The sequence below is a fragment of the Chelon labrosus genome, assembly GCF_963514085.1.
Source record: "Chelon labrosus genome assembly, chromosome: 2".
Lineage (NCBI taxonomy): Eukaryota > Metazoa > Chordata > Actinopteri > Mugiliformes > Mugilidae > Chelon > Chelon labrosus.
In genome coordinates, this window is record NC_140338.1 from 10,064,058 (window position 1) to 10,090,346 (window position 26,289).

The 26,289-nt window shown below is 44.8% G+C and overlaps 2 protein-coding genes across 3 annotated transcripts; one reads left to right on the forward strand and one right to left on the reverse strand.

Annotated features, from left to right (window-relative positions):
- Positions 1 to 690: 690 nt before the first annotated feature.
- Positions 691 to 7,485, reverse strand: LOC311508676 (fascin-like). The gene is made up of 5 exons (XM_084573579.1): positions 6,509 to 7,485; positions 3,491 to 3,647; positions 3,250 to 3,371; positions 2,794 to 2,964; positions 691 to 2,691 (listed from the first exon to the last, which is right to left on the reverse strand). The coding sequence occupies exons 1-5, from the start codon at positions 7,338 to 7,340 to the stop codon at positions 2,486 to 2,488; spliced, it is 1,488 nt and encodes a 495-aa protein (XP_084429705.1). The 5' UTR covers positions 7,341 to 7,485; the 3' UTR covers positions 691 to 2,485.
- Positions 7,486 to 11,659: 4,174 nt separating this feature from the next.
- Positions 11,660 to 25,167, forward strand: iqce (IQ motif containing E). 2 transcript variants are annotated; one of them, XM_084571690.1, is made up of 21 exons: positions 11,660 to 12,324; positions 13,079 to 13,120; positions 13,264 to 13,309; positions 13,432 to 13,584; positions 14,964 to 15,065; positions 15,287 to 15,357; positions 16,174 to 16,287; positions 16,365 to 16,415; positions 16,500 to 16,570; positions 16,654 to 16,726; positions 17,552 to 17,592; positions 18,682 to 18,833; positions 19,788 to 19,843; positions 19,947 to 20,179; positions 20,914 to 21,021; positions 21,305 to 21,587; positions 21,677 to 21,763; positions 22,122 to 22,249; positions 22,369 to 22,460; positions 23,859 to 23,957; positions 24,103 to 25,167. In XM_084571690.1, the coding sequence occupies exons 1-21, from the start codon at positions 12,253 to 12,255 to the stop codon at positions 24,225 to 24,227; spliced, it is 2,199 nt and encodes a 732-aa protein (XP_084427816.1). In that variant the 5' UTR covers positions 11,660 to 12,252; the 3' UTR covers positions 24,228 to 25,167. The 2 variants fall into 2 exon arrangements, with proteins under 2 accessions (XP_084427816.1, XP_084427817.1); XM_084571691.1 differs by having other exon boundaries at positions 23,865 to 23,957.
- The last annotated feature ends 1,122 nt before the right edge of the window (positions 25,168 to 26,289 follow it).

The following is a 26,289-nucleotide window of genomic DNA, read 5'->3' on the forward strand; positions in this document are numbered from 1 at the left end:
TGTACTGCAACTGAAAGTCTTATGACTTAAAAAATTCAATTCAACAGCAAATAGTTGATGTGCAGCCTCCTTCTCTCTTTTACCAGAGGGCGTTTGGTGAAGTTGTTGACTTCTGTGGAAAGGATTTGGACCGTTCCTCTGCTAGCGTTACCAGATGCCTTTTCAGATGAGTGTGCATTGCAGTTGTACTTTTGTTGTATTTCAGGACTGACCTACATATTTTGCATGTCACATTAGAATGGGCTTCATCTTTAGTGAAGTTTTTCCACACAGTTGATGAACCGCTGCTAGTTTGCTGCAATGACCCAGGAGTCTCCTCACCTGTCTTCTAGGAGGCGTCCATGTTGTTATTGTCACGTGATCAGTGAACAGAGTCGACATGATGCTTAAAGCGTCATGGCACAGTAGTGCAGTTGACAAACTGACCAGTTGACTAGTCTTTACAACCCCTAATAGCAACTTGTGATGCTATACTTTGAGTTACATGCTAACATTAGCATGCTAGCATGCACACAGTGTCAACATGAGCACAATTGACTCCAATTCAATTTAATTCCTGACGCAGGACACCCACCTTAACCTTAATTAGCCATAATGTTAAGGTATGATTTAATCATGCAAGTTATATAGAAATTCCAACCCTTTTAAGATGTCAACATTTGGGAAATAAGCTCTAGAAGCCAAACCTATGTAACGGGCTGCTAGTTTTTTGCAACATGGCAGAATATTTTTCCGATTCTGAGGTTATGGACGCGTTGCGGGTGCGCGCGGCGCTCAGAGATGACATCATCCAGGTCAGAAGACATCATCCGGGGTCTGTAGGTCAATCTACAGACCCCGGATGATGATAACAGGTAACTCTGGACTCAATGGGGAATAGCACTAGTGTACGATAACAAAATATTGGTGAAATGAACGAGTTTTGCGGCAGATAATGCGTTATTTAGAGGCTGCGTTTCGGTGCCCCAGTCACTCCCACTATATGGATATACACTGATCTAAATATCTCCCCGTGAAGACTGAGTCAATTTTTTAGCCAGCCTAGCTCGATAAAAACCCTCTAACTGACATATTTAGTCCATCTATCGGATTTTCTTGATGCATATAGATCCTCCAAACTGACACCAGCAACCATAGACCTATGCTGCTAGCATGCCTAAAACTGTTCTTCTTTGCAACAAAATAGCTCAAAAAGAAAACTGTGATAACCTGGACAAGTAAAACACACTGAACAAAAAAAAAATAAGGAGAAGGTTCACTGTTAAGAGGGAAAACTTTATTGGTGTTTTATCTCAGATCAGTTCAAATGTAAGAGCATGACGGAGAAAAGACTGAATGCTCCATGGAAGGCACAGCCACGATGATGGCCAGAAACACGACTCCACCATTTTGTTTACACTCCAGCAGCAACCAGTCTAAGGCAGACAATTCATCACCACAAACATGTGCTTTTAACTTGGTTCAAATGGACACTTTATTGTTGTTGTGCTGTCGCGTCGCAAATGGAATTAATTTATTCATGACAGCAGCATCTACGTATGTACTTATGTGCATTCAAGTATGCCCTGTGTGCTCATTAGGCCTTATCCAACACCTCCTTTTCGCTCAGCTGAGAAGGCTACTTCACTCATTTAAGAGCTCCTCTCAGTCGCCTCCATTGAGTTTCCTCTTGGAATATGATTAAAACACATCACTCATCTCAGGAGACAGAGGGAACTAAGTGGATCTATAGTTGAAGGAAAACCTTTGGCCACGGACTGAAGATGCATCTCTGAGGAGATTTTGTCTGCACACTGACAACCGATGAAGGAAAACTGTTAAGTGCACAGGCCAGGAAAAAAGTTTGATCTGCCAGCTTAAGCCTTTTCTGTATTTCTATGGTTACAGTGTTTCCATCAAGAGACAAAGAAAGCATTATTTACAGCAGAAGCGTGTAAATCAGTAGCGTCCCTTTATCTGAGTGCATTATGCATTATAGTATGAAGGAGAAGAGGAGACGAAAGCAGAGTTCGAGCCAGCGGAGAAGGTTAGATATCGTTAAGTTATGAGTTATGACATGTCTACATGTTCGTTACACCGGTATACAGCACAGATAGGCACGACTAATAACAGCGACTGTCCCCACGTTCGGCAGGTACAGCTTGTGTTAAAGTTGACTGGAAGTGAAACAAGTAATGTGCAACTGACCACACGATAACACATTCATTGAAACAGCAAGTGACTGAAAATCCAAAACTCCAGGAAAAAGCCCAGTAAGAAGAGATAATGAAAGTAAAAAAAAATTAAACACCTGTAGTGCTTTGGTGCCACGACTTCCAGTTTATCAGCTTCAGCTTCCACCACACATCCATCCAGACAACTTCACAACTACACACACATGCACGCGCACATATGCAAAAAAACAAAAACAAAACAAAGAAAAAAAAATAACAGCTACCTACAGTATCTATCAATAGTTTGAAGCATTGTGTCCGACTGTGCTTTCTCAGTATTCCCAAAGGGTGGCGCTGTCCAGGGAGTCTGCGCAGGCCTTTAGCCCTCCGGCGTGGTCTCCTTTCAGGTACTTCCCTCCCAGAGCACGGATGGCCATCTTGTTGAGGTCGCAGAACTGGAGCAGGAACTGGACGGGCGAAGAGCCGCCGCACACGACCGATGCGTCGTCTCCAACGCACCAGTACTTCCCCTGAGAGTCTGGACAAACAACACACTTAATGAAGCCCGACGCACACACGCACACACACACACACACACACACATACACGGCACATGTACAGCCAGGTAATACATGCTCACCTTTGAGGGCGTAAGCACCGCTGTGGAACTCCAGCTGGAAAACATCGTATGATGCTCGGTTGGAGTCCAGGGTCGGCATTCCGGCTTTGCGAGCCCCAATGTAGCCGTGCTCGCCACGGAGGACGATGAGTGGGCGGTTGATCAGCTTCATCAGGAACTGCTCAGCCTCCCCTGAAGAGACAGGCCGGTTAGGGTTGCCTCAAACTGATGTGGACCTTGTTTCTCAAAAGCATCTTGAAGGTAGTAGACTAATAATTCAAAGATGCTGTGGTTAACTAAATTTCCTAATTCTTTTGGGAAATGGGTGGAAAGGTGCACCGTAATCAGGAAGTACCGACTCTTTTTCCCAAAATTTGAATTAATTAATCCTACAGCACACTAAAAAAGAACACATAAGCTACTGTTTGCATTACTGAGAGAGTTCGTTACTTTGCATTCTTGCTCCTCATGACTGACCTGCATTGTCAATGGTAGCAGCCAGCTGCCCGTTCTTCTTAGCGATCACATACTTGCCGTTGGCTGCACGAACGCACACACGGCCGTCACGCCACTCCAGTTCAAAGTAACTGTTGGCAGACCTGAAACGCGCCCACACAAAACAGAGCTCAGTCAACAGACTGTGAAGGATGGTTACGTATGAACGAAAGTGTGTGATACACAACGTCATGTGGTGTGTGTGTGTGTGTGTGTTGGGTACTTGGTGGAGGCGGTGCACTGCAGTCCTCCGCTTGCTGTCAGCGTCCAGTATTTTCCGGCAGCAGTTCGGAAGGCACACTTCCTGTCCTCACGGCTCATCTCCAACTGGAAGACTTCCTGGTCCCCTTCCTCGTCCTGATTGGCCGACAGGTCCATGCCTGGAAAAGTGGGGCAGCCTGCTGTCAGATTTCATTTGTCCCTGGAGGTCTGAAACTTCTCTACCCTCTAATTCATGATGTTCCCAGCAGGGACAGACTCTTAAAGTGACAGGACGTCCTAAACTCTCTGTGCCCAACTGTCAAAAGTGCGGCCAACACAAATTTGTGCACCCATGCAGGGGATGTCCCATCCTGAATGGGGCGACATGGTATTGGATTGATGAGTCAGTCCTAAACGATTGTACTAGACTGATCACTCAGAACGGCAACGCATCTAGTAATTGTAATGCATTCTTATCTAATGGGGATACTGTGAAGAAATGTTCATCCCCAAGATTTAGGCTCAAAAACAAACATGATCTAACAAAATCAAGCCATAACATTCAAACCACTGACAGGAGAAGTGAATAACATTGACCATCTGGTGACAATTCAGTGTTCTGCTGGGAAACTTTTGGACCTGGCATTCATTCATGTGGCTGTTACGTAGACATGTACCACCCACCTAGACCAGACCAGGCACCCCCACCCCATAACAATGACACCCCTTGATGTTCAGCAGCCATCCCCTTCAGGAACACACACAAAAACGCTTTAGGAACAACTAAAAAAACATGAAAACCAGCACAAGGTGTTGACCTGACCTCCAAATTCACTAGATGCCAAACTGATTAAGTATCTGTGGGATGATCCACAGAGGCCCCTCCCCTCAACCCATAGGACCCAAAGGCCTCCCACTGACAACATTCTGCTGCCAGACACCACAGGACACCTTCAGAAGACCAATGTCCATTCTCTGATGAGTCTCAACTGTTTTGGAGGCACAAAGGAGACCTACACAATATTAGGAAGGTGGTCATAATGTTATGCATGAGGATGTCATTATGCCCATGCAGTAAAAAGAACAGGCCTCAGTTCCAGTATGTGAGAACCATTGACTTTGGGTGAATCGCTTGTCACGTCACAAATCGGTTTCTTGAAGACTGGTTCTGAAGCTCAGTGTGGGCGGCTCTGGCTGTAGACATCTTGGCAGCTTTATGGTTCTGATTACATTGATTTTTATTTATTTTTTTTTCATGGGGACCCAAACAGTTGCTCAGGTTGCCTGCCAAGACTGTATTCCTTCTAACAACTACTGAAGAAAGCCTCAAGCGGACATAAGAGGAACTACGTTTTTTAACACTTCTGCTCTGGCCTCATTTTTATTTATTTATTTTTAGCTGTGGAGACATTTTGTAAAAACACTCCTGAACCAGTTGACTATTAGAAGCTTTTTGACCATTTGGGAGCACAGGACGGAGCTGCCACAAAGTATTATGACTTTATGGGTCATGGACATTTAACTGTTGATAGCCACATCTGCATGTTTGTGGTCAACTGACATTTCCTTTCCTCACCGTCTCATTTTGCTTAATGCCGCAATACGTTTACCACCGGCCATTTAGTGTTGAGGATACAATGTACAGTGTGTTATTCTATCTTCTTGCTTAAAACTCTGGCCTGATGATGAGAGCTGCGAGACTAAACTGTAACGTTGTGGGCTGTGCAATCAAGCTAAAGAGCTAAAGCTCTAAAACAACCGCAGAGCCGAGTGAAAACAATCCACAGGTTCATCACGACACGCAACCGCTGATATATCCATTAGTCCAAGTTTACGACTTGGCACTGGAGCCTCTGACTGACGATTGGAGTACCATACACTGGAGAAAGAGGACAGGTTCAAACAGTCTCCTCCATCTGGTCAAGAAAGTTTCGGATGGGTAGCACACACAGATGTTCCTACTTAAACCCCATCTCCTCCTAGTAGCTTCTTCTGGCGCGCAAAGCACCAGAAGAAGCTACTTGGATGAAACGTCTTCAAGAAACTCCACAGTTGCCCTATACCTTGGCGTTTTTGGGCAAGTTCAGATAAAACCTCTTGCTCCTCATTAAGAGACTGAAACAACAACATATTCTTTTACAGCTGAGCTGGTGGATAAGAATGTGCTTGTGCACGGGCATGCTGAGGATATTATTACCAGCTGCTAGATGCAGAAGCACTGGTAGTCCTTTAAAAACAGAGACATTCGAGTCTCTCCGTCTTGCAATTACGGTCACAGTTTCGGGTCACAAGAACGAGCCACTGACTGCCCTGCGCTGACCTCATCCAAACAAACATTATCTCCCTTCTTACACAAGCCATCACCCCTGGAATGCTCTCTCTCTCTCTAACTCACACACATTACTCCAGAACACATTAATGCATATTGACTTCACGGATAAACTACTGTTAATGATCGGTCCCGTTCGCACGGCACCACCGAGCCCGGCTTAGACCGAGAGACAAAGAGAATGCGTGTGGCGTGAAGATCCACACCGAGCCGGACCGCCGCCTGAGTCACACCTCGCTCTCTGTGCCCCCTTTTTTCCACCGTGCCTCCTCCATTTTAGTCGCCTTTTGTCTCCAAAGCTGAATCCGTCCTCATTCTCTCCGTCTATTCTGAGATAAAGAATGACGGATAACTGTACAGGCCCAGGCCGAGGCCGAGGCTGACCCTGGGCCGGCAACCACAATGCAGGGGTAGAATTACTGCAGAAAAATGTTAAGCTAGACAGGGACTGGCCCAAAAAGGAGGGAGGGAGGGAGGGAGGGAGGGAGGAGGGGGAGAAAGTGAGAGCATGATAATGAAAAACACATGGTGTGGAGAAAATGAAGTAACAGGGGTCTCTAATTCTGCTCTACCCCCACTGACATGCACGTTAATATCATGCAACAGCTGGATCTGGTGTGTGTTTAGTTATGCAGTGATTTCATCAGTGTGATATGAAATGTGACTCCCCCATCTCTCTGCCCCTGGCTCTGTGGAGCTGCAGAGCCTCACCTTGCCTCGTGGAGACATTTCTCTCGTTGCCTGCAGTCAGCACAACCTGAGCGTGGCTGCGGTCCAGGCCGAACAGCTCATCCTTCCCGACCTTCCCGCTCTTCCCAGACTTCATCGTGCCGCTGGGGCCCGCGGGCGCCAGGTAGCGGCCGTTGCAGTCGCGGAACGCCACTTTCCCGGAGAGGAACTCCAGCATGTACCCGGTGTCCTTGTCCGTTTTGGCGGACAGGGTGCCGTCATTGCGGAGGAAGCGGTTGTCGGAGGTCTCCAGGTGGTAGCGCTGATCGCGGTAGACCAGCGTCACGAGAGAGTCGACGCCCCAGGGGACGTCCCGGTCTATGGACACCTCCTGCCGCTCCTCGCGCGCGCTCAGGTGGGCGAAGCGTTTGCGCGCAAAGCTGTAGATGTTGACCTGCGGGTGGACGGCCAGGTGCACGCTCCATCTCTCCGCCGGCGAGGACGCCTGCGCAAAGCAGGTGATCCGGTCCTGGCTGCCGCCGAGGTACCGGCCGTGCGGCTCGGACTGCAGCGACCACCGCCCGTCCTCGTGCGCGGTGATGACGAAGCGGCAGTCCCGGCCGCGCGTCTCGCTGTCCGCGGTAACGTTGCCGTCTTTGTCCGTGGCGAGGTAGCGGCCCAGGTGGGAGAGGAGGAAGACGACGCTGCCGTCCTCCCCGGTCTGCTCCAGGGTCCAGGTCTGCTTCTTCTTCAGGCTGCTGGCCGAGGCGTTGATCTTGAAGCCGAAGGTCTCCGCGGTCAGATACTTCCCCTCGCTGTTGATGAGCCCCAGAGGGATCCGCAGCAGGTCCCCGTCGGCGCCGTTTGAGGACATGATTGCCTTGTGACAAGAAGAGAAAGGAGATGCTGGGCTTGTTGAGGAGAGACGGACACAGAAAGAGAGGGAGAGAGAGACTGTGGGGGTGTCTGAGGGAGGGACACAGAGAGAGAGAGAGAGGGTGAGAGCTGCCCTGTGCTGACAGATAATGATGAAGCGTGTCCCTTGACTGAAAATCCAAACGGCCTCGTTGGAGCTGCAGGAGTTGCAGAACTGGGAGTTTTTTTTTTTTTTTTTTTCCTAACGGCAGTACACGCCCCAGATAGAGGCAGAGGAACTGGAGGGAGATGACTGCAATTTGGGCTGAACCACCCCACCCCACCCCTGCACTGCTGCTCTCCACTGTTCACCTACACACAAATAAATAAACCAATCAGTTGCCTGCCATCCAAACCATATCCCACTAACTCCCCCACTTCCCCCCCCCCTAACTAATTGAGATTAAAAGTTCCACATGCATGGAACCATTCTGCTGCTTAAACGTGCTTTCGAGATGAAGTTTTCAACAACTCCCTCCATAAGCTCGGTGTGCACAGAGGTCTGCATGCCTCTCCCCAGCTGAACACCTTTAGGATTGAAGTGGCACAAAGAGAAAGGTCTTTTCTCACTTGTTCTCTTCTCTGCTTTAATTTCCCCCCCCCCGGTGACATCTTGTCATGGTAACGTACGTGCTGTAGGATGAGAGGTTATGTCCGTTGTTATGTCCTCCACCCTACCCTTCCCCCCTTCCTCTTCCTTTTCTTGGCCCTTTGCATAAACTCAGTGTGTGAATCGACACCGAGCGCAACACCACGCGGTGGAAATGATCCGTGTGGTGGTTCTGCAGTGCAGTTGTGTGTCACGCGCGCACATTGAAATGAAAAGCATGCACTGTAGTGGTCGTTTCCTGGCCTCGTTTCCTTCTCTCTGATTCCACCCGTTTTCCCATCATCTGGCCTGGTCAGTCCTGCCTAACTCTTCCGTCCTAGTCCCCTGGGCTCTATCACGGCTCCTGCCTGCACATCCACCTTTTATTTATACTGGACGGGGAGTTAACCGGTGTGTGCTTATCTTCTGCTCGCGCCTACCACAATGGTGTTACTGCAAAGCTCCATGGGAAGTCTGCGGTGGACTGTGTGGATGGAGTGGTCTGTCCAAAGCTATCAGAGCTAAAAGCAAGTGGAGTGGCCCTTAAAGACTAACAGTTATGTCCTGTAGGATCCAGGTTCGCTTCACTTCAGACTGCCTTTGTGTAACTGATCTACCTTCTGGAAGTAATTTGCATGACCCTTTTTTGTCTGTTAGTGGGAAAACAGGACGGTTCACGAGTAGTTCGTGTCATTTAATTTGCCTGAGTTTGCAATAAATGACTTTCATTATCTTGTGTCAATATTTATGCAAATATCACTGGCTGGGAACGTTTTACTGATTCTGATAATATATTAACCATGTAAGTCATATTTCATGTAAAAAAAAAAAAAGGCAGACAACTCTCTGTAAGAGACACCGCACTGCAGTTTACTGTCTGTCACTGGCATCTTTAATAACTTCTGTCATGACACGTGGCAAGGACGCGAGGCAGTAGAATAAATCAACAGAGAGGTCCAGTTTGAAATAAAAGCGAGTTAATGGTTAACAGAAGTCTGCTGCTCCTGATGCAAACCCTTTATGCATGTATAAACTACTAAAACATGAAAATAATTATTCAAAAGTTACAAAAAGTGGTTAATCAGTAACTAAAATTTGCATTGTTAGCCGCCAGCCCTAGCATGCTGCCGCCAGGAAGTCCCAAGAGTCAGGAACAGAGAGAAGCGTCCACCGTCCAATTTAGATTTATGAGCTGAAACGTAGAGGGCATTAAAGTGTTCTTTATGTTTTCGTGGACTTTTGGTCTCCAATTTCTCCTCTTACCCGCTTTGAAAACCTTACTATATTATTTTATGTCTCTGTTTAAGTTTTTGCGAGCATTTATATCTTGTAAATGGTCATTCAAACGGGTTAAATTAAGAATCTGATGGTGAAATAATCCCCTGTACAGCTGCATCGTAGAAGCATTATCACAGCCAACATTTTGCAGACCACCAGAAATATGGATGACATGTTAAAATTGAGGTTTGTGGACCGTCCCAGGGCTTTGACCGGGACACTATGGTGGGACGTTGGACAGGACGTGAAGACAGGGCTGGGAATGTGAGGGAAATGTGGAGGTGGGACACTTTGGAAAATGCAAGGCCGGCCTTTTTTTTTTTTTTTTTTTTGTGCATCACTTACATCTCAGACCACATCGCCCCCATCTGGGCCTTCAGAGAAAAGCAGCAGGGACATAAGCGGACTGATCTCAATGTTGTCCCTCACCAGCCTACAGACTAGTGGCAGTTACCGCCTGTTTACATTTAAGATGCTTGTAAAGATAATAATAATCTCCAAGCAGGATCTATAAAACACAACTTCCTCTTATTCTACGACCAATCACACATCATTCAAAAGACACAAGAGTAGCATAAAACATTAACATGACACGTCATTGACAATGAACTGGTCGGCTAAGTCAGTGTACAAAAAAGGCCAGAGCCGTCTCCATTTCCTCAGGAAATTAAGGTTGTTAAATATCTGCCGGAAGCTGCTGGACATGTTCTAGCAGACTATCGTTGCCAGCGCCCTCTTCTACGCTGTGGTGTGCTGGGGAGGCAGCACTAAGGACAAGGACAGCTCACGGCTGGATAAGCTGACACAGAAGGTGTACTCTGTGGTAGGAGCAGAGATGGAGTCCCTGACATCGGTGGCAGATGCAAGGACCATCATGAACAATGTCCACCACCCTCTACACGACACCATAGTCAGGAAAAGAAGCTTGTTCAGTGACAGGCTGCTGTCTCTGTCCTGCTCCATGGACAGGTTGAGGAGGTCGTTTGTCCCTCAGGCCATAAGACTATACAACGCCTCCCTGTGAGGAAACAACTGGACTGTAGTCATTGCTGATACTACTCTATCTATCTATCTATCTATCTATCTATCTATCTATCTGTCTATCTATCTATCTATCTATCTATCTATCTATCTATCTATCTATCTATCTATCAAATCAAAGCTGGAATTATTCATTCATTTTCTGTAACCACTTGTCTTCTGGGTGGGCATTGGACCTCCTCCAAGTACAACAAAGCTGTAACCGGTACACGTGTACTTTTCCAGCTATTGTCAGGAACTAAAGCAGGTGACTAATTTTATTTTCCACACGTGTCACAGGTGTCACAAAAACAGCCAACACCATTGGTTTGGTCATTTTACTGGTACTACTAACCACTGGCAGGCTGAGGTTACCTGCAGTTACAGCTTGACACACACTAGATGGCAGACAGATGCCGCTGCATGCAACATTTTACACCACACAGGCATTTTTATTTATTTTTTCATGCTTTCAAATTATTTGAATCAGGGCTACTGATTGTCCAGAGACAGCAGATACAGTGGTCCTTATGCTGCAGCTGCTTGTGACACTGAGACACATTCCCTGAACTCATCACCATTTAACTAACTGTAAGATCACTAGCCTGGATCAGATCAGTCCCTTTAAAGGGGGTGGATATTCATGCAGCCAAATTATACTGGCAAATACTGCATTTGCAAAAACAATAAAGGAGATGAATACTTTTTATAGCAGCGTATGCGGTGTTTTCTTTGTTTATTTTGAACTGACATCTGCACTGTACGTGTGCACGGGCTTTGTTTGCCCCGAACAAAAGTATGCCGCTCTGCCTGTGTGTGGGGCTCCTGGGGGTCCAGCACCTGTAAAAACACTGCGTATGAGAATAGGATACGGTCAGGAGAGGCCACCGTGTTCTCGGCAGAGTTTGCAGGGAAAAGGGAAGATATATTTAGGTAGAAACAGAGACAAACTTCTGCTGACAATATAGGCCAGTCTCCGGGTCAAGAGATGTCAGTGTCCATGGCCAGAAAATACCAAAAAAATGTGACTAAAATAGCAAGGTAATAGAGCAATGAAAATATCTATATATATATATATATATATATATAAAAAAAAAACAATACACAATTTTCATATGTACAAAATACTGTTGCATGGAAGTTAAGGTCAAAAAAGCCAAACAGAGAGCACTGGAAGAGTCCCCAGGTGTACGTTACCTTCCCATTTTTCCTCGTCTGCTTGCCTCATGCTATTGGAAGAAATCACTTTAACTCCCTCCTTTTAGCACAACTGACTCTAGCACTGGTTAATGCAAAGAAACTAGCCAGAAAGCAAGAATAGACTGCAAAAACACACAGATATTAGCTTTTGTTAAGCTAAACAAAGCTATTAAAAATGAACAACCGGTTAAGATTTTCAAAATAAAACACTTAATGAAAAACGCATAATCACGTTCTCGATATTTCGTGTATATTTTCCCCTATTTAAAACCATTTTTAATCAGAATTGTGTACCAAACGATTATAAACTGAGCCAAGCGTAATTTGCACTGAGTTCGGAATCGTTTATCGTGTTGCTGTATTTTACTTTGACAGTGTTCTCATGTGAATTCCGGTGACGCTTTGATTTTTTGTCAGTTAACTTGACGTAGCTCGGTAACAGCTGCCTGGTTGCTAGACGACTCGCTCTGCAGATGTGAAAACAGTGAGCTCTACTCCGAAAGACGACAGCGTTTTTTAACGGATTCCGGGAAAGCTATGATTAACAAACCCTATCACCAGCTAAACGGACATTTACCTGAGCGAACCGATAATGTCCTGGACGAAAATTTTGGAGTTGTAGCATAGCTAGCGCCTCTATTGTCGCCCCATGTTTTTACTACTACTACTACCAGCAAGAGGGGCAGACAGGAGTGAGCGTTTTCTGACTCGGGAGTAAAATGAGCCGAGTAAACACGGAAAGAGTCCAGGTTTCCAACTTAACGTAACGTTTGACGTGCTAACTATGTTTAGCGCAGCTGCTAAGATGTCTGTGGAGGCGAGTGATGTTCAGACAGATGAAGACTGCGAGGAGCTGGTGAGTCCTTCTCTTCGCTTAGCTTCAAATGACTTATTTGACTTAGCTTTATTTTCCCACTTAAATCCTATAAAGTTGTGTTTTTTAACCACACTTCCTTGTTGAGCTTGTGAATTAAAACAACTCTGGACATAACAGTGTATGTCAGAGGTTCCCAACACTTAAACTGAAGTGATCTTCAACCTTTCAAACGATTTCACAATAGAAATGTGTTAAAATGAGACAAAGAAAGCATCGATTAATCGATTAGCTGAGTGATCAAACTTATTATGCAGCCCCCTTTTAAGGTGTCAAAATCCTCAGGGTTGAAATTGATGATTTACACAAACCTTAAATATCTCTGTGCTCACTGGCCACTTCATTAGGTACACCTGTGCAAACAAATACTTACTACTATAACAGTCCTGCGCTAAATCTTAGCTTCAGGACTTTTTATATTGTTCAGTTTATGCTGAAACAGCATCAGAAAGGTGGCAATGCAACAGTATGATCATTCTGTAGGGTGTAGTTTGTGGTGCTATTATTTAGCCGGAGCCCACTGACTGAAATGGGGTTATAACAGAAATAATAGAAATAAATTTAAATAGTACGACAAACCACAGCATCCAGAATGTAAACACAGTTGAAAGGACGGCTCTCTGTTATTATAAACAAATTCTGAGCACCATAATGTTCACAAAGCTAAGATTTATTGCAATGACGGTTGTGTTTACAAGTGTATATATATTGCTGATTCCTCCTCTGTCCACAATAGATTGAAGATGGTTTCTCTCTCCCTGCTGATGTCCCAGTAAAGGTAATCAAACTGACCGATAATCGTGGATTTCATTTTTTTGTCATCCTACGTATCTTTATTTTTCTGTTTGGGTTTAATGCCTTGCTTCAGACTCACAGTACGAACCTGCCTCAATGAATATCCTCTGCTTTATCCTCTGTCAGAGAACAAGGAGGAGAAAATCTGCTGGCAAGCCTCCCCATTCTCCAAGTAAGACCTGATCTGCAGCTCTCTGGGAAATATTTTCTCACGCTCTAACAAAATCTACCTCGCACATTCCAAATTTGTTTATATATGTGTGTGTGTGTGTGTGTGTGTGTGTGCGCGCGCAGGGTCTCCGTATCTCTCCAGTCTGAATGTGAACCCCAGGAGAGGAGCCGTGGGGGCCGCCTGGAGACTGCCTAGGGGCTCCCTCGGGGACGCCAGAGGAGACACACCCGGGGAGACTGGCTCAGCTCGCCTCACGTCCCTCAGCAACGGCCACGGTAGGCAGCGTGAAAAACACAACCGAAGCTCCTAGACCGTGTCTGTATCTCAGATGAATGCGCACAAAGCAAGACGGGCCTTTTTTGTTTTTAAACGCCTCGCAGCTGTTGGAAGTAAGTTAGCTCTTGTGAGGCTGTGCAAGTTGAAAGCTCTGCAGCTTCTCTGCGGCTTCATCACTTCATTATAACTTAAATGCATCATGCGCACTACTAGTCACTGCCTCAGTGTGTTCTCAGAAGGTGTTAAAAGCATGAGTCAGATGGAGTATTGAACTGTGTTGGAGCATAGCTCTGTTATTTTTTTTTTTTTTCCACTGTGCAAATGTTTTACGGATAGTGGAATGACGCATGGAAATAACCCCGACAGGAGGTGCAGTGTGCTCATTTGGTAACATCGGTGTAGGATGAGTCAGGTGGACATGTCTGTGTTGGAGGGATCTGAAGATCCTCTTGAACTTCTCAGTCAGTTTTGGCCATTTGGCTGTATATCTTCAACCAGACTGAAATCATTCTGATCAGAAACTCCCAACGTAACAGTTTACATGGACGCTAAATAAAATGATCCAGTGAATTATACAGAATATGACTAATGCAAAGTAGTTCTGCCCTGCTGCGTTGAATGGGCTTGAAACATAATGGAAGAAGATGTTAATTGCCACTTTATTAACAGCTCTGTGTTCATTTAGTAGAAAAAGATGATTGAGTCAGACCCAGCTTTTCAGACTCGCTGCCAGCATCAAACACTTGTTTGAAGAACTATGAACATGTGTACCACTATGAAGATCTAGCTCCATGTTTCTGTCACTCAGGGAAACTCATGTCACCTGGTGTTTACCACATGTGGGTCAAAAATGCACAGAATGCACAGTATTTAGAAAAAAAACATATTGGACCCAGCATTTCAATGGTTTGCATGCTAGTATTTTTCCTGTTAAATTTATGATCAGTATTATCATTAGTTTAGTTTTGTTTATTTCTTACAGGGACCATGTACAAAATGCATTAATCACTTAAAAAGGGAGAAGATACACGGTAGAGTTTGTTCTCATTGAGGTGGTTACATGAGCCATTTTTTTTCTGATTGGGCATCTGTTCGGATCATTAGTAGGAAGTAGTGTACATGTAAACATAGCCAGTTCAACGGACAGTTACTGGGATGGGTGGAGTACTTGATCATTTTGATAACTCTGGAGTTGCATCACTAAGTTGCATGACTCTTTGCTCAGAATTTTGCAAATATGAAACAAAGTAATATGTAAAATGCCCCCAAAAAAGACACCATCTAATGAAATCATACAGAACTGTTAAAAAGTCTTGATGTTCGGAGCCTCTCTCTCTCTCTCTCTCTCTCTCTCTCTCTCTCGCTGACTCTTTTCTAGATCTTTCCCAGACGCTCCGATCCGAGTGTGACGTTACACCTGAGCTTCTCAAACAGAGCTCGAGCATGAGGAAATACAAACATCTCCACTCTGCTTTCAACGGTGAGAGGATGTGTCGGTGTCTCAGAATGAGAAATGCAATGAAGAAAAGTAGAGGGTAGAGTTGAAGGTTGGATTTTGTACTAAACTACCCTTTGCTGAGGACAGGAGACAACAGCAGAAAGAGAAAAGACTAGACGTCAGGGAGTGGGACATGATAACATTTTTATTTTATTTTTTTAAGGCAGAATGAGGGTGATTTTTGTGTGATTTTGTGGTTGCAGGTTTTGCTTTAGGTACAGGTGACAACAGGGACAAGGAGGACCTGCATGATGAGATCATTCGCCTTAAGAAGGTAAAGAGCGACACCATTAATGCTGTGTATTCAGAACACATTCAAAGAAACTGTGCTTCAGTGTGATCTCAGTAGAAGTAAGGTGGGAGTTTTTTCTTTTACAAGGGAGCTTGACGTCAAGCGTTAATGTAAAAAGATGTGTACACCGATCTCCCACAACATTAAAACCACTGACAGGAGAAGTGAATAACATTGACTATCTTGTGACAATATAATGTTCTGCTGGGAAACTTTTGGTCCTGGCATTCATTCATGTGGATGTTACTTTGACATGTAGCACCCACCTACACCAGACCAGGCACCCCCACCCCATAGCAATGACACTCCTTGATGGCAGCAGCCATCCCCAGCAGGATGCACGCAAAAGCGCTTTAGGAACAACTCCAAAAACATGAAGAACAGCACAAGGTGTTGACCTGGCCTCCAAATTCGCTAGATCCCAAACTGATCAAGTATCTGTGGGATGAGCCACAGCACCCCTCCCCTCAACCCATAGGACCCAAAGGCCCCCACTAATGACATCCTGTCTCCAGACACCACAGGACACCCTCAGAAGGCCCATGTCCATTTTCTGATGAATCACAACTGTTTTGGAGGCACAGGGGAGACCTACACAATATTAGGAAGGTGGTCATAATGTTGTGCCCGATCAGTGTTTATCTTCTCCTCAAAAGCGGCCTTCATCGGTTATGTTTTGTCCTTTTATTACCCTGCACATGCTCCGTTCTGCCATGTTTTTATTTTGGTTTGACACTTTGGGATTTTCATTTGCTCTCTTCCACATGTTGACCTTGATGACTGCGCGATTCTCTGCAGAGCCTCCAGGCACATAAGTCCGACAACCAGCAAATGAAAGCAAAGCTGCGGCGGCTGGAGGAGGACAATGCTAAAAGAGAGAAACAGATAGAGGAGCTGTTGGATCCCACGAAGGTAAGATCAGAGAATTATTTTTGTTATTTTAATCACAGTCACTAAAATATTGTGAGCTGCATGCTGTTTTTCTGCAGGGCTCTGAATACACTCGCAGTCTGGTGGATAAGAAAAGAGAAGGGAGTGTGGTGAGTATATCTCGTGTGTGGGTGAACATACCGGACACTATTTTTTTTGGATGAATATCTAACAAGTTGATTCTGTCCGTTAAGGTTCTCAATGGGCTGAAACAGAGAATCCTGAAGCTGGAGCAGCAGTGTAGAGAGAAAGAAAATGCCTTAAGGTGAAGCATTCCTTCGATTTTGCATAAGTCCAACTGGTTCATGTGTAAAGCAGCATGGTGTTCAGGTTATTTCCTTTTTTCAGTAAACTGCAAAGTGAGCTGAGGACCACCAACCTGGAGGAGCTGAAGATCACAGTAGAAACCTACTTTGACGAGGTAACATCACTGCCTCTCGATACAACATGTCACAGACAATGTCCCTACTAAACTATTAACCTGGCTAATGACAATATAACATGTACACTAATATTCCTGCTTACATGCAGCTGGTGGTTGACTTTCAAACACCACCTCCCTTTTTTATTACTTGAATAATTTTCTGGAACATTTGCACATATCCAAAAAAAAATTTTGGTATAATTTTTAATGTTAGGCGTGTTTCCCCTTCTAAACAAAAAAAGTGAGCCTTGCTGGTTGGCTTGTTGGTTTGTGTACGACACCAAGAACTGAATGTAAACAGAGGCCGTGTGTCACAGGCTGCACAAAAACAAAAACCCCCACTGAGATTCATATTCTCAATGTGCTGTATGAGCTTGGAAGCCAGCCCGACCTCCCCGGGCCACAAAAATTTTTGCTCTGTTGGGAACTGATTATGCTCTGGCAAAGATCTGCTGGGACAGTTAAATAGTTTGGGCCGGCTTTATGCGGCGATGGACAGAAAGTAACAGCGATGTAGTCATACATGTAATCTGAGCGCTGTGGAGTTTAATTTGTTTACAACAAAATGACTCTGATTTGTTGTAGGACTATGCAGTTGCTTGCAGAGGATTTTTTTTCTCTGTATGGGCTCAAATACGCCACATAATGAAATGCCTATGGCGTGTTACCAGACTCATATACTAAAAGTATTCTTATGAAACCTGAATAATATCAAAGTATCTCACATTCCACACAATTAGTGGATTAAAAGTGTACATGTACGTGTAAGGTGTGTGTTAGCTCAGCTGTGGAAAAGGAAACTTGGTTTGTTTGTTCTTTCAGATCCAGAGACTGAGGATGCTTCTAGAAGCTGCAGAGAAAAGGTACGAACAACTAAAATCACATTGGACCTGATCCAGAACCTCCGTCTCATAAAAACAGCAGAATTACTATAGTTACTGTAAAACATTTTGTAAAGTTAAAGAGGCATTACCGTTTTTTACAACCTGGACCTTATTTCTGACGTAAAATACGATTGTTTACTCACCCATATAACTTTGGTGTCATTTGGAGTTGTTTGGACGATATTTATATCTCGTGGAGCGCCGCATATATCTATATAGTGGGAGTGACTGGGGCACCGAAACACAGCCTCTAAATAACACATTATCTGCCACGAAACTCATTCATTTCACCAATATTTTGTTACGATAGCTAGTGCTATTCCCTGTTGAGTCCAGAGTTACCAGTTATCTGTTCGCAGACGTGCAGCGGTTTGTTGTTCTTTGGCCAGCTGTTCCTCTCTTTGCCTCCGCATCCTACTTTCAATGAGCTCCTCATCCGTAAACTTTGGCTAAAAACGGTGAGGACGTCCATCATAAACAAAGTCGTCGTCCACAACCTCAGAATCGGAGAAAATATTCAGCCAGGTTGCAAAAAAACTAGCAGTTGCAAAAAAACTAGCAGTAGCAAATTACAGGTAAACAAGCCGACCGTCGTGGGTGCGTGCGGCGCTCAGAGATGACATCATCCAGGTCAGAAGTTAGTAGGTCAATCTACAGACTCCGGATGGTGATAACAGGTAACTCTGGACTCAACGGGGAATAGCACTAGAGTATCATAACAAAATATTGGTGAAATGAATGAGTTTCGCGGCAGATAATGCGTTATTTAGAGGCTGCGTTTCGGTGCCCCAGTCACTCCCACTATATGGATATATGCCGGATCTAAATATCTCCCGAACGATTCCAAATGACACCGAAGTTATATGGGTGAGTAAACGATCGTATTTTATGCCAGAAATAAAGTCCAGGTTGTAAAAACAGTAGTTCCTTCTTAAAGTTACATCTGATTAATTCGTAATGTTCAAGCAGATGTTGCCACAGTCACAGATTGGTCAGAAGAAAGGGTTGCAGGACGTGTGACGCATCCCTAAAATCATTCTTCGTCTCCGTCTCTGTTTCTGCCTGCAGCAGCCGAGCCGAGAGTAAATGCTCGCAGAGGCAGCAGAAGGCTTTAAGCTCCACGGTTCATCGTCTGTCTGAGAACCTGAAGCAGCTTCAACAGGAGAACGTGGCGCTCAGAGAGGAGCTCAGCACTGACAGCCCTGCTGGAGGAATTAAAGGTCTTTACTCGCACATTGGCACGGTTCAGCCCATTTTTTTTATGTAGTGAAGCAGCTGTAAATCAAAGTTCGGACAGGCGTTAGGGTGCAAAGTCAAGATGACGCCGACCCATTCACCCGTTTAGACGGATGAAATCATTAAATCAAGCATTAATGTGGTCATCTGCAAAGGTGGGGCTGATTTAAACGCCGCCAGGTCGTTCGGAATTTCTCCCCCGTGATCAATAGTCCCATCACATCATGTTTTAATCATAAAAATATATTTTTTATTATCAATTACAATTCACAAAGTAACTAAAGCTGTCAAAAAATGTAAAATGTCCTCTGATGTGCAGTGGAGTGAAGCGGAAAGTAGCAGAGACATAACTATGGATAGTAAATTTGCTTATCCCATGCAAATGCTCCACATGAAACACAGACGTAAGGGGGTTGTTTCTGAATCACATGACGCCCCCAGGTAAAACGAGTCCCGTGCGAATAGGGCTTAATACTGTAGACTTTAAAACTGTATGTAATTATGTAGTAAACAAAAAAGTGTGCCACAAACCGGAATATGGTTCATGTTTTAGGTTCTTCAAAGACGCCAGCTTTTGCTTTGACAGTGACAGTTTTGCACCCTTAAACGGCGTAACTACAGTCGTACACGAGTTCCTGCGATGCTTCCTTTAACAGTTCAGAACAAACAAAATGATCCTTTCAGTTTTAAAGTATGTTCTGTAATCTCAAAATGTATTTCGCATCAGATGGTTGATCCTTTCTTTACCTCTGTCCAACTGTATTGAGAATCAGACTAAGATTATATTCTAGAAGATAACAACAGCAGTAAAAAAATTGTTAATATATCTAATCTAGCAAAACCATAAATTAGTGAAACCTAATGAGTAAATGGAAACACTGCAGTAAGATGTTCTGCACTGATGCTGATGAAAGTCCGTGTGTGATTATGTTTCCTAGGTTACAGAGAGTGGAGTAAACAGAGGCTGCTGAGGAGGCTGTTGGAGGTGGAGAAGGTGAGAGGAAACTAGATGTTCATGTAAACACGTGTCGGTGGCCTGTGTCGGTTGTCGGCTTAGACGCCACCTTCACAGACGGACTCCTCTCTCGTCCTATCAGAGGCTGGAGGACGGCAGAAGGCACGCCCAGCCCCCGAAGAGCAGCGGCCGATTGGAGGATCGGGAGGTCCAGGCCACGCTCGCAGAAATTCCGGGCGCTGCCATGGCAACTGAAGCAGTGGTCTCCGTGGGAACAGTCACGGAGGAGGGGGAGGAGCTTTCAGATTTGAGGGAACGCCTCGGCCAATTGGAAGAGGAGAGAGCGGAGCTTCAAGAGAAGTTGTCAAGTAGAGAGTGAGTCAGTCGCTGTGAGACTCTTTGTACTTTTTATACGCTGATCAGGCATAACATTATGACCACTGACAGGAGAAGTAAATAACATTGACCATCTTGTGACAATACAATGTTCTGCTGGGAAACTCTTGGACCTGGCATTCGCGTGGATGTTACTTAGACATGTAGCACCCACCTAGACCAGACCAGGCACCCCCACCCGATAGCAATGACACTCCTTGATGACAGCAGCCATCCCCAGCAGGATTGTTTAGGAACAACTCAAAAAACATGAAGAACAGCAAAAGGTCTTGACCTGGCCTCCAAATTCACTAGATCCCAAACTGATCAAGTATCTGTGGGATGATCCACAGAGGCCCCTCCGCTCAACACATAGGACCCAGAGTCCCCCCACGAACAACATCCTGTTGCCAGACACCACAGGACACCCTCAGAAGGCCCATGTCCATTCTGATGAGTCACAACTGTTTTCGAGGCACAAGGGAGAACTACACAATATTAGGAAGGTGGTAATAATGTTATGCCTGATCGGTGTACATCATATACAGTGGCTCTATGTTTGTAAACCTTAAATCAAGTTAATAAGTTTAATTAATTGTATAAAACTGAGAGAGACAATAGTTTAAGGTGGTTTTCTGGAACACGACTGTATCTGATCCACGTTATTTCACCTGGACAAAGCCACTGAGTTTGGATCTTGAAACTGAATTCGTCTTGTGTGCGTGTGTTTTCAGTGATGAACTCAAACAGTTGAGGACAGACAGAGAAGAACTGGAGAAAGAGACGGAGCGATGGAAAGCTGAAGAGACAAAACAGCACGAGACAGAGAGACAGCAGCATAAGTATGTTTTTATTTAAGGAAACTATGTTTGTTTGGTTCAACATGCCCAGACCTGTAGCTTCTCTGGCTGGTAGTAGTGAGATTGTCTAAATAGGTCTGACATGCTCACCACATATTTCTAAAATCTGATTAGATCTCTAGTATTTGTTTAGTTCAAAACCAAAGAAGGATTCAGATTCAGCCTCACCTAAACAACCGCAAACTATAAGAGGACGTCTACTGGGGCTGCCAGCTGCACTTTGTTTCCTCTTCATGAATATCCTTTGCTTGTTCGTGTTTCCCAGACAGGAGTTGGAGAAGTTGTGGGAGAGGATTCACGCTCTGGAGGAGGAAAGAAACAAACCTGCGCAGGCTGAGCTCACCTCCCTTTCTCCCACAACGGCTGAGAGCTACGAGGACTCTCAGAGCAGAGCGGGCTCGGGGGAGGGAGAGGAGGAGAGACACACTGGATGTAAAGAGAAGGAGGTGGAGGAAGAAGATGAGGATCTGGGTACGAACGCAGAGGAGAAAGAAAGGGAGAAAGCAGCGTCGGTCGTTCAGACTCACTGGAAGGAGCACAGAAATAGGGTATGTCAAGAAAAGTCCTAGACGTGTTTGGGAAACATTGTTTATAAAAATGTCCCAACACTCAATCTATGTGTATTCCCTCTACAAAGGACATTGTGATGTTGCAGTCGGCATTAAGAGGACATCTACGCAGAGAGTCACAGCTGAAGGACCTGCTGAAAGATGCTCACAATAAGGTTTAACCCTCACACTTTTACACATACTCACATTTAGTCTTCAGTATCAGTAACACCTGTACTTTTGTTTTTTAAACTGCAGTACTAGCCCAGTGTATTAGAAAATAAATTCTACCTTTGGCGGATACTAGAAATTGCACATGTACCCTAGACGCAATAACACCAGAAATTGTTGGATAGTTTTTGTTGTAACTTACTTTGAAAACCACTAGATGGCGCTAAAATGCATTTTCTGTGATGTATGTATGTCACATGTATGTGGTATGTATTATCTGTCCCTGTCTCACCCACTCAACCTCCTCTGTCCTTTCTATACCCCCCCATTGCCCCCGTATCTTCCTCATCTCCTGGTTTTCAGGCCGCGGAGTCGTCCGACCGCACTGACGCAGCCTCCTCGGCCGGCGGAGAGCTGGATGCGGTTGCCTTGACGATGATACAGTCGGCGTTCAGGGGCCATCTGGTTCGCTGTAGTCTTGCAATAAAGAGGTGACTAACTTGTAAACAGAATTTCAAATAGAAAAAAAACAAACAAAAAAAAAACAGACGAAGCCCAAGTATAGAACATTTTGCAGAATTGTGCGTGTGATTGTGTGTTTGTGCATCAGCTCAGGGTTGTCTGTGCCTTCTCCAATGGAAAACAATCTGCCCACGCTGGCACCAAGAAGAGCTCGACTAGCACACGCACCCAGCAGAACAGGTGAGGCTCACAGTTCTTTATTATAACAACAACAACAACAACATGCAAAGCAATAACTGGCAGAGAAAGTAATTCAGACTGGTCCACGTCTTGACCTCCTATGAAACCTGGGAGAAAAAAAGAGTCTTTGAATGTTATCTTATTAAAGTTAGCAGCTAAGATTTATAAATGATTCTTGCCACACACGCATATAACAAATGAACTTAATGCCTTTGTTTTACACTGTATACACTAATAAGCCACAACATTATGACCACTGACAGAAGAAGTAAGTGGTGTGGATGTTACTTAGACATGTAGCACCCACCTAGACTAGACTAGGCACCCCCACCCCATAGCACTCCTTGATGGCAGCAGCCATCCCCAGCAGGATGCAGCCTGACACATGTACACACGTAAAAACTATTTAGGAACAACTAAAAAAAAAAACAGCTCAAGGTGTTGACCTGGCCTCCAAATTCCCTAGATCCCAAACTGATCAAGTATCTGTGGGATGATCCACAGAGGCCCCTCCCCTCAACCCATAGGACCCAAAGTCCCCCCACTAACAACATCCTGTTTCCAGACACCACAGGACACCCTCAGAAGACCCATGTCCACTCTCTGATTAAGTTTTGTAGACACAAGGGAGACCTATACAATATTAGGAAGGTGGTCATAATGTTATGCCTGATGTATGTGTAACATTTCCCTTTACATTGTCGACTTAGAAAGACTTGCAGCTTTGGTATCCTCTTGCTCTCCCCCTCAAAATCACTCATCATTTGTCCCTTGACACCTTTATGAATGTGTCTCGCTGGAGCACTGATCTAAATCCATGGTGGCTGTCTCCTCTGCTGCAGCCAGAGCTTTGACGAGGACAGTCACGTACGAAGCGGCTGCAGTTAAAAGCAGCCTTTCCTTAAGCTCCTACCCGAACAGAATGACCTTGTGAGAATTCCCCGTCTTCCCCGTCACCGTTCCCTCTCCCTCTCCCTCTCCCTCTTGAGTTTGGAGTGGGCCGGCAGCATATGGGTGCACGGAGCGGAACAGCGGCATCAGCGCTTTTCTTCCTTCAAGCCTTACAAGACAGCATTTGATGAGTGTAGCAGGCTTCACCGAGAGAGTTCGGACTGCGCTATTTTAGTTTACGCTCCAGCTGAGAATATGCTGACCCTTAAGGATTTTTGAAAGAAGATGTGCTTTCATAACTACATGTATTTTTTGTGTTTTGGTTATGGATATGTTACACTTTAGGGGCCACAGTGCAACCGTGAATGACACTTGGATGCGTTAAAAAGCTGCAACGTAACATCCGCTTGGCTAGTCCCGTTAAAATGACAATATCTGCACCATATGTTTGTGTTTTGAGAGTTTACAAATTGTCTTTCATTGACTGACTGGTGTTTTCTTGTCAAGGTGCAGCCTCCCTCAGTAATGATGGTGAGAAGAAGAAGGGCGCACAGGAAGACCTCTCCTCTCCCGTCTCTAGCACTTACGCCTCCAGGATTTCAAAAGGTTAGAGAATGAAAAGGCGTCGGTTTTTGTGTTCGACTAGTAGGGGTTTCAGCGTGCGGTCACTTTGGGTTTCATTGACGAGGCTGAACTAGATTAAATGTCATCACCGTAGCAGAGTGAGTCAACGCTTTTATGTCTCCTGCAGCCCAAACGGAGCTCCATCGCACCGCGGAGTCCGGTGGCGCCGCTGCAGTCGATTCAGATGATTCTGACGACATCATCGTGTCCCCGTCACGTCCTCTGAGGAGCAGAGAAGTTCTCATCTTGTAGACCTTCTGGATTATGTGTGTGTATGTGTGTGTTAATGTGTGTGTGATCTTGTATGTAAGAGGCTTGAGCGTAACATAACATACCAATCAATTATGTTTGAGTTCTCACGTAAAAAAAGCTGGGCTGTCCCAACACTATTCAGGATATACGTGGATACACCTCAACCTCAGTATAATGTAAAACTGAATTGTTTCACGGATGACGAGCGGCACATAAACACTGATTTTTGACGATGACTTCACTTTTAATAGTATGAGAAATTATAGCGTGCCTCTGCGTTGACGTGAGGGTAAGTGATATTCTTTCTTTGTGGGTGAGGAAACACTCATGATCGTGAGTTGAACGCTCCTTTTAATTTTGCTCTGTTACTCCTGAGCCAAATAGCCCTGCTTCATCGATCCTACTTGTTCTCTGTGGCTGTTTTTCTTTGCCAAAGTGCCTGCTGCATGGGAGTTCAAATTAAAAGTACGGTATGAGATGTATCCCGTTCTGTTAACCCGACTGGCCCTCGACACTGTAAGTTCCTCTGCGTCTCACCCGCTGAAATAATCTGACGGATCACGTTAGGAAACACCTTGATTTAAAACACGCGAACGTCGCCGCGCTGACGTATCACGAGCGCTTAATAAACTAACGGCTGATTCTGAGGTACGATCGAGAGTACGATTCTCAACTGATGCACTATTGAGCCAAGCTGTGAATAAATTATAGATCAGTCTGCTGCAATGCTAAACAGCCACCGCAGTGGAGGATGCACAGGGACTACGTCTAATGCCAATAACACATCTGTCTGAAGTAGATGAGTAACCTGTAAAGGGGGGGGGGGGTCAACAGAAACAATGGATGGCTGCAGCTTTCTCCACGTGTCGTGTGTAACTTAATTTTCATTCAATAAAATGCTGTTTTTGTAATAAAACCTCTCATTTCTTAAATCGCTCTTGCTGGACGGCGGTGATCTTGACTCAAGTGCTGCCCTGTACAATTTTGAGTGTCTTTATTTTGCACACAGTACAACCAGGATTTAAATATTCTCTGTGGTTTGGTATAATAGCAGAAAGAAGACCGTATAAACATAGTATAAAAGCGCAGTATAAAAGAGAAACTATATAAAAATCAGTACTTAACAACAGCTCGACAGTAATAAGTAGGTGAAAGCAGCATCAATACACTTGTGTATATACATACCGATCAGGCATAACATTATAACCACCTTCCTAATATTGTGTAGGTCTCCCTTGTGCCTCCAAAACAGTTGTGACTCATCAGTGAATGGACATGGGTCTTCTGAGGGTGTCCTGTGGCATCTGGCGACAGCATGTTAGGTAGTGGGAGGGCCTTTGGGTCTTGAGGGGATGAGGGGAGGGGGCCTCTGTGGATCCCCCCCACAGATACTTGATCAGTTTGGGATCTAGTGAATTTGGAGGCCAGGTCAACACCTTGTGCTGTTTTTTGTGTTTTTTTTAATTGTTCCTAAATAGTTTTTGTGTGTTTGTGTCAGGCTGCATCCTGCTGCCATCAAGGAGTGTCATTGCTATGGGGTGGGGGGTGCCTGGTCTGGTCTGGTCTAGGTGGGTGCTACATAGTCTAAGTAAAATCCACACCAATGAATGCCAGGTCCAAAAGTTTCCCAGCAGAACATTGAATTGTCACAAGATGGTCAATGTTATTCACTTCTCCTGTCAGTGGTTTTAATATGTGTGTATACTGTTTGGTATATGTACGTAAGGTAAATGTTTTATGAGCATATATTGCACAGTACCAGTGTCAGGTATTGATCTGATTGCACATTTAGACTGCACAGTCCGGAGCCTCGAGCATTTATCTCGCTTGCAGCTTTATACCTTATAAAAGCTAATATATATATATATATATATATATATATATATATGTTATTTGAATAAGTGGACTTTGTTAATTTTCTGTCTACGATGTAGTTAAACTGTCACCTTTAAATAATCTTCTGCAGAGTACACAGCCACAGACCATAAAATGGATTGATGGTGTCCTAATGTAACTTGTACTGCCGTGATTTCACCGGCAGGGGGAGCCCTTCTGCGCATTT